Raw genomic sequence first — 8,637 nt, forward strand, 5'->3', positions numbered from 1 at the left:
CCTCTAAATAATGATTACCTAGAACTCAGCTAGTTGTACAGAACCTGTTGGAATTTGATATTAGTGTGTCACTGCATGTTTTTGCTCTTGCTGGAGCATGATAAATAGAATGCTATGATTTCACTTCAGTGAAAACTTGACCCTACTCATATGTTTTTTTGGAAGATTTTAATCTGAAACCATGAGTGCATAAGATATTAGTGTGTCACTGCATGTGTACTTATTTAGTGCTGCCAATTTGTATTTCAAGACATACTTTTTTGTACAGATGGTAGCGAGGAGTTTGACCTTGAGTCAATTATATATAGCAATGGCGTTTACTTTGAAAATAGAGTTGACAGCTGCTTGCTTATTTTCACTGGAAAAAAAAGGAAAAAAAGTACAGCTACTTGTGTTTAGAAGAGGCGAATCTTAACTACCGGGGGATAGATTTTGAAAGGCTATAAAAGTTGAGATTCTTTATCTGTTAAGGTGATCTAGATAATAGGTAGGGAACATATTTAGATAATAGGAAAAAGGAAACATTAGATAATTCAATCCAAACCGAAAAAAATTGGATTGGATCGGATCGGATCGGATCGGATTTGAAAACAAATCAAAACCGAAGGGATGATTATATGATCAAAACGAAGGGATTGGATCAGATGAATTTTGCTTCCAAAATCGATCCAATCCAGACCGCGAACACCTCTAGTGAATCATATGCTGAAAACATATGCTTTGGAATATTTTTTTAACGAAGAGGGTAATTTATTATTTAAACCGAAAGAAAAGGTCATATGATTAGGAATAAAATTTTTTTAAAAATCGAAGAGGGTAATTTCGAAATTAATGTTAAACAAATTTGTTCAAAATCGATGATTAGACCGCGCTCTAGAATAAATATGCTAGATTGAAATTAATTCTAAAAAATTTGTTTATTATTAGTTTTAAGAAGAATTATGTAAAAATTTCCATGTCATTAAAAAAAATATAATGTTCAGGAAAAAAAAAAATTAGTAATTCATGAAAAAGGAATAAATAAATATGTAATCATAATAAAGATAGAAATTCTCCCCGCACTCAAGAGGCAATCATATCTACTCATGTGTTTGTGAGAAATAAAATATGTCAAATGAGATCTCATTGCGTAGATCTCGAAAAGTTATGAGGAATTAAAAAAAGAATTAAAACATGGACTTAATTTTTTTGGCTAATCCCGTCAAAGCATTTGACGTATTAGGTCTTGAAGTTTGATAACTAATCATGTCTAATTTGTTGTCCTGCACAAGTTTGATAATCAGGTCTTGCTTGGGTTTTTTCTTAAAAAAAAAAAAGCTAAAAACAAATTAAGTGATAGGACCATGTTTAAATAATGAGTTTGATGTTTGTCATTTTAAATGACATAAGTTATATTATTTTAGGAGAGATATAGAGATAAGAAATCAAAATCATGGGAGAGAAAGTGAGTGATTTTTTTAATTTAAATTTTAAATAAAAAATAATTTCTTGTGTGAATCTCTCTATTAAAATGATGTAACATCTAGAGCGCTGACGAGGGCAGGGAGTAATCGCCGGTGCAAAGGGGCACGGACAAGGAGCGGCTCCTGACAGGCTTCCAGCGTGGGGTTACATGCATGAATGAATCGAATCGACACCCGAAAGAGAAGAATTCCAAAGACTGTGCAGGTATGAGACTGCACAGTTTGAGAATAGCTTATAAGAATCAATTGGTACTACCTATACTAACAAGATGCATCTGCTTTTCGGTAGCCCGGATCGGAAGAACTCCACAGTTAGGTGTGCTTGACTAGGAGCAATTATGGGATGAGTGACCTCCTAGGAAGTTTTCCCGGGAAGTGTGCGAGTGAGGAAAAAGCACACTGAAAAGTCTCGTGTTAGTATGTGGGGATAGTCATTGATTCTTGAAGCGACCGGGCGTTTCAAATGACATAACTTTATGTCATTTAAAATGACAAACACTTTCCACTTAAATAATATGGTGTTGAATTTAACTTGCTTTCTACTATGATAGGCACATTTTATGTATCTAATTGTATTTAAAAAGTTATAATTTATTCTAAATTATTTGTCACTTTAAAAAAAAATATATTATTTTCTTAGCTCTACTTTATTTTTTTATTTCTACTTATTGGAATAAGAATGATTTAATAGAGTGAAGGTGTAATATAATCAAATAAACTTATATTTTCATTAAATCGTAAAGAATTTAATGAATTATTTAATTTTTGTACAAATCTTTAAACAATGATTATTTTAAAACTAAAAGAATTTGTGCTTTTAAATTTTGTATTATGTACTTTTAAATTTTGAAACAAAACTTTATCGTATTGTGTACTTTTAAATTTTGTATTTTATGTATTTATATAGAAATTTTGACACAACCTATGCTTATCATATCAGGATAAATAAAATTAAAATATATTAAGTATAAATTTTATGAATTTTAATTATCATTTCATTTATGTTTTTATTTTATTTTATTTTAAAAACAAGATATATTTTAAATTTTTTTTAATAATTGGCATGATTAGATTTAATTTGATTTTAAATAATTTGATTTTAAATATATTACTTTTAAATAATATATTAAATTAAATTAGTAGAGTCATTAATTTGTTGATTGATCCATCACTCCAAGGAGATATAATAATACTAATTCATATCTTTGAGATATATAAAATTGGCAAAAAAATTTAATTATTGCATTTTAATTAAATATTACGCATTTATGGCAGTTTTGGAAATAATTACGGATCTATTTTACAATGTGACGCCTCATTTAGGCATCTCTCACCTAAGGTTGACACGTGTCATTTTTTATAAAAAAATAATAATAATTTAATCATAAAACTTCTGAAGGCCATAACTTTTGACTCGGGTATCCAATTCAGGTAATTGTTTTTTGATTCCACATAACTTTTCGAGATCTACGCAATGACATCTCATTTGATATATTTTATTTCTCACAAACATAATTTAAATTTAAATTAGGTAATCCTTATTCCTTAGAGATTCAGAATATTTATTGAATTATTTCATTTATTAATACAGATTTTTCAAATTGATTTTTGAGTTTAAATCACAAATCAAATCTTTATTTTATTTTCCTTATTAATAATAATTGTTACTTTTAATTTAAATAACAAACCAAATTTTTTTATAATAAAAATAAAAATAAAATTTAAATATAATCACACATCAAATCTTGATTAATTTTTTATATTAAATCACACACGCAGATTGGTTCACAATCCAAAACTGTAAAAAATTAAATCACATATCACAAATTTTATTTATTTTCTTCTATCAAATCACAATCCAAACCTCCAAAAAAAAAATCACAATCCAAATTGCATAATTAATTAATTAAAATGCAATAATTAAATTTTTTTCCCATATAAAATTCTAAATCTAGCCTTTTAATTGGTTCCCACCGCCTCAGTTTCCATCGTTCTAACGCAACAACGTGAGAGAGACAGAGAAAGAAGAAACCCTATTTGTTGTTTTTCTTGTTTACCTTGTTGTTCTGTCCGATCAAACACTTCACTCTTTTTTTTTCTTTCTCTTGTCGATCTACTCGACTTGTTTTCCAGCGAATTTTCCTAGGAAAATCTGGAGAACCGATAAAAGATGAAGAGAGTAAGGGATGAGGCTCCTCCAAAGAAAACGGTTGAATTTGAAGAAGCTATTAGTTTTGTGAACAAGATAAAGAAACGATTCCAAAGTGATGAGCATGTTTACAAATCGTTCTTGAACATTTCCAATATGTACCGCAAAGAGCATAAGGACATAGGTGAAATTTATAGTGAGGTTGCTACCCTGTTTAAGGATCATCGAGATTTGCTTGAGGAGTTCACTAGATTCTTACCAGATAGTTTCGCAGCACCTTCTACACAGCATGCTCCGGATGCTCGAAATTCATTGCAGCGCTTTAGTGAGCGGAGTTCTATGGCACCCATGATGCGGCAAATGCAAGTATATCGACGAAAGAGGCTTCCTTCTCATGATCGTGAGCGTGATCTGAGTGTTGAACACCCTGAGATGGATGATGACAACACAATGATGAACATGCACAAGAAGCGGAGGAAACGTGAGAGTAAGGATATGAGGATTAATCGTGATCAGGATGAGAGAGAACCTGATCATATAAATGCTCAACAATTTCTTGAGGTATCCATTTCTCCCCTTTTTAACGGTTTTATTGGATGATTCTTTCTCTCTACATTTTCATTTTCCTAGCTCATGGGGTTGGGTTTGCTAGAACTAATCTGACTCATAACTTATTACCCCAAAGTTATTGCTGATTATTTAGGACGAAAATGTTGTTTTCTGTTAGTTGAGTGTAATGCAGTTTTCTCAATCAACCTAGTTAGTTTGAGTATAAGAAGGAATTGGAGTGAATGTAAACTTATTTACATAACAGAATATAATTTTGTGACTGAGTAGGTTCCTTTTTTATTTTTTATTTTTATTTTTTAAGTTTGTTCTGTTTTTTTTTTTTTCTTTGTACGTTTCGTCTGTTCTAGTATGTGTTTATGTTTGTTGAGTAAATGTAAGTATGAGAGAGAGAGAGAGAGAGAGAGAGAGGAGGAGGAGGAGAAAGAGAGAAGAGATCAGAGAAAGTTTCTGAGTGAGAACTGTGTTATTGACTTAAGATTAAACTGATTACAGTGTCCCCCCAGCTCAGCAAATCTAACTTCTAACAGAAACTGAGCTGGCACGAAACAAACTCTTAACAGTTCAGAAACTATATCACAAAACACAGAGTTGTCTTTTGCAGTATATATAGAAAGGATACTGATGCAGAGTAAATCATATGCGTTTACTCTATTATAGGCATTACATTTAAGAGAATAAACTTTAATTTAATATATAAGAATGTATTCTACTTTTTTGCCCCTTTCTTTCATTCCCTATTTAGTACAGACGGCTTGTAATTCTTGATTTGTTTTTAAGATGGAAATTGTTATAGGATTCTTTGATGGACAACGATTAAAGTGCCACATTTTTTGTAAAAAATTATCTGAATGTCACATTTTGTAAATTTTTGTTCATAATGTCACGTTACCTAACTCGCTTACAACACCTGGTGAGTTAGGCGTTGTCACATTTAGATGGGCGAACATTATTTATAGAATAAAAAATAATAATATTGTAAAGACTCATGTGAGATTTTTGTCAATATAAAATAATAACAGCAGGGATTTGAACTTGCAGCGCTTTCATGAGAAAAAGAAATCTGTCAAGAAAGCTGAAGGTTTTGGGTTGGCTTCAGACTTTTCTTCTAAGGAAGACAAGGATACCTTAAAGAACATGTATAGTCAAGCATTCAGTTTCTTTGAGAAAGTTAAGGAGAAGTTGAACAGTGCTGATGACTACCAAGCTTTCTTGAAGTGCCTTCATAATTTTTTCGTCAGTGAAATAATAAAAAGGAATGAATTGCAAAATTTGGTAACCGATTTACTTGGAAAGCATCTTGATCTTATGGTGGAATTCAATGATTTCCTGGAGTGTTTGGAAAATATTGATGGGTTCCTTGCTGGTGTCATGAGTAAAAAGTCACTAAGATCATCAAAGTTGGAGGACAAAGACAAAGACAAAGAGCAGAAGCGTGAGATGGATGGAGCTAAAGAGAAGGAAAGATACAGGGAGAAGGAGTACATGGGAAAATCCATTCAAGAACTTGACCTCAGTGACTGTAAACGTTGCACTCCCAGCTACCGGCTTCTACCTGCTGATTATCCAATTCCTACAGCTAGTCAGAGATCTGAGCTTGGTGCTCAAGTATTGAATGATCACTGGGTATCTGTGAGTTCAGGAAGTGAGGATTACTCTTCCGAACATATGTGCAGGAATCAGTACGAAGAGAGCTTGTTCAGATGTGAAGATGACAGATTTGAGCTGGACATGTTATTAGAGTCTGTGAGTTCTGCAGCTAAACGTGCAGAGGAATTATATAATAACATGAATGAAAATAAGATCAATATGGAGACTCTGAACCGTATTGAAGATTACTTTACTGTTCAAAATTTAAGGTGCATTGAACGTCTATATGGTGACCATGGTCTTGACGTTATAGACATATTGCGTAAAAACCCAACTCGTGCGCTCCCTGTAATATTGACTCGACTGAAGCAGAAACAGGAGGAATGGAGTCGGTGTCGTTCAGATTTCAATAAAGTTTGGGCTGAAATTTATTCTAAAAATCACTTAATGATTTTGGTTTTTCTGTTTATGTTTACTCACTTCAATTCTTTTTCATTACTGGTTTAATGAATTTTATTCAAGGTTAAAATATAATGTAGAGTACACCAAATTAATAGGTCAAACCAAGTTCAAAATATTTTATATAAACTTAACGTATTTAGGCCAAAACCTAATCTGACGAGTGGTAGTCTTAATTTCTATTTAAGATAGACTCAGCTGGTTCCTGGTGAGGATCGGGCAAGGAAAGTATGGATCTGTTTCGTTGTGTAGGTCTCTTGTTGGCGGCGCGGAGTATGCGTGTAAGACTCTGAAGAAGGGGGATGAGACTGTTTACAGGGAGGTGGAGATAATGCAGCACTTGTCTGGGCATCCTGGGGTTGTGACTCTGCTGGCAGTGTATGAGGAAGCTGATTGCTCTCATCTGGTGATGGAATTGTGCTCTGGGGGAAGACTTGTCGACCAGATGTTTAGGGAGGGCCCTTGTTCTGAACAGCGGGCTGCTAATATACTTAAGGAAGTGATGTTGGTCATCAAGTATTGTCATGATATGGGAGTTGTGCACAGAGATATCAAGCCTGAGAATATTCTGCTTACTGCTTCGGGGGAAATAAAGCTTGCTGATTTTGGCCTGGCCATGAGAATTTCTAAGGGTAATATGTTAAACCTGTTTGGATGATCTTCTTTTTTTGTTATCCTATGGTATATATATGTGCTAACTTCTATGAATAGAATCCTTACACAACCTTCCTTGTGTAAAATTCCATCCTAGTCATTCTGTTAATAAAAAATGTCTAGTCTAGGCAAGTTTGAAGAAGTTCATCATGATGAGCTTTCAACTGAATTGTACTTTACTAATGTTACCCTGTACATAGGAGTAAAAATTGGAGAGTTCAAATGGTCATCTCCCTTAAGTTTACTATGTTCAGTATTCAATTAAATTTGCTAGCGGTCTAAGAATAAGAGGTCCTAGAGAAAATGCTTATAATAGTTTGAAGCTAACCATTCATACTCTAAGGTCACTTTGTTTAATTTTTAAGCATTTAAAAATATCAGTAATTCAATTGACATATATATAAATACACACACATAAGTAAAAGATACATACATGCATACATGAGTAATTTATGCATAGCCTCATTGTCTAGAAATTTGCATTGCAGGTCAGAACTTGACGGGTTTGGCTGGGAGCCCTGCATATGTTGCACCAGAAGTGTTGTTGGGTAGATACTCAGAAAAGGCGGATATATGGAGTGCTGGAGTGCTCCTGCATGCTCTGTTGGTTGGTGTTCTTCCATTTAAAGGGGATTCACAAGAAGCAGTTTTTGAGGCTATTAAGAATTCCAAGCTAGAGTTCCAAACCGGGATGTGGGAATCAATATCTAAACCTGCACGAGATCTTGTTGGGAGAATGCTGACAAGGGATATTTCAGCAAGGATAACAGCTGATGAAGTACTTAGTAAGTTTATGGTAGATTATTAATGTTTTGTAGCGTGCTTTATCTCTCTTCCTCAATGATGAATACACCAAAGACTAGTTGTATTTGGTCTGATTTTTTGTTTTTTAATCTTGAAATAATTAAAATTAGAAATTTCCAAGTTTTGTTGAAAAGTATCTTTGCCGTTCACATGAATTCTTAATAATTAGAAGGATTGCCTTGTTTTGGTTGGGATAACAGTGGTGGGAATCTGTTAATTCTCACATACTTTTGTTAGTTTTTATTATGTGTTCTTCTATGTGGTTGAGGCTCTCTTTTTCTCCCTAATGTTTTTAAACAGGAAATAAAATGACAGTACTTTTAAGTTTTAAGAACTGTTCGATTGTTTGCATGTTAAATTAATATTATGTGGTTCAATTTCAGGACATCCATGGATATCTTTCTACACAGAACGTACATTGAAGATCCTGCCCGTTGAATCAAAGTTGAAGCACCAAAATGGAGCTGCTTGCCACAACTTTGTTGCTGCACCTGAACCTAGGTTAGGAAGAAACAGGATGGATGATGGGTTCCTTAATGAGGTTTCAAGCCTTTCTTCATCATCTGAAAGTTGCAATTCAGAATATCATGATGTTTGTGTGTGGATTGATGCACTTGCCAATGCAATTTCACATGTAAGGATATCTGAACCAAAGAGGAGCAAGTTGTGGGCAGTTCCAATTCATCAACAAGGTTTATATAACATGAGGGCTAACCTCTGTAAAGCATTTTGACCTACTGACAGGTTGACACCCCATAAACCACTATCTCTGCTGCTTTAGCTGGGGTTTTATAGTATACTTTGCCCAACACATTCTACAGTTGGCAAAAGTGGATTACATTTTTTTCCTCTAAATAATGATTACTGAGAAAACTCAGCTAGTTGTACAGAACCTGTGAATATGATATTAGTGTGTCACTGCATGTTTTTGCTCTTGCTGGAGCATGATAA

The 8,637-nt window shown here is 33.4% G+C and overlaps 1 protein-coding gene across 1 annotated transcript; it reads left to right on the forward strand.

The window, feature by feature from the left end:
* Nucleotides 1-3,633: 3,633 nt before the first annotated feature.
* Nucleotides 3,634-8,279, forward strand: LOC133296162 (paired amphipathic helix protein Sin3-like 2). The gene is made up of 4 exons (XM_061495110.1): nucleotides 3,634-4,147; nucleotides 5,192-6,208; nucleotides 6,417-6,860; nucleotides 7,371-8,279. The coding sequence occupies exons 1-4, from the start codon at nucleotides 3,634-3,636 to the stop codon at nucleotides 7,688-7,690; spliced, it is 2,295 nt and encodes a 764-aa protein (XP_061351094.1). The 3' UTR covers nucleotides 7,691-8,279.
* The last annotated feature ends 358 nt before the right edge of the window (nucleotides 8,280-8,637 follow it).

This window comes from Gastrolobium bilobum, unplaced genomic scaffold (genome assembly GCF_033153095.1).
Source record: "Gastrolobium bilobum isolate Gb01-03AN ecotype WA unplaced genomic scaffold, APGP_CSIRO_Gbil_v1 utg139306, whole genome shotgun sequence".
NCBI lineage: Eukaryota > Viridiplantae > Streptophyta > Magnoliopsida > Fabales > Fabaceae > Gastrolobium > Gastrolobium bilobum.

Coding starts and splice junctions, on each gene's coding strand:
- LOC133296162 (XM_061495110.1), top strand. CDS start 3,634: ATGAAGAGAGTAAGGGATGAGGCTCCTCCAAAGAAAACGGTTGAATTT. Junction 4,148..5,191: donor GGATGAGAGAGAACCTGATC/ATATAAATGCTC, acceptor TGTCAATATAAA/ATAATAACAGCAGGGATTTG. Junction 6,209..6,416: donor GGCTGAAATTTATTCTAAAA/ATCACTTAATGA, acceptor TTTCTATTTAAG/ATAGACTCAGCTGGTTCCTG.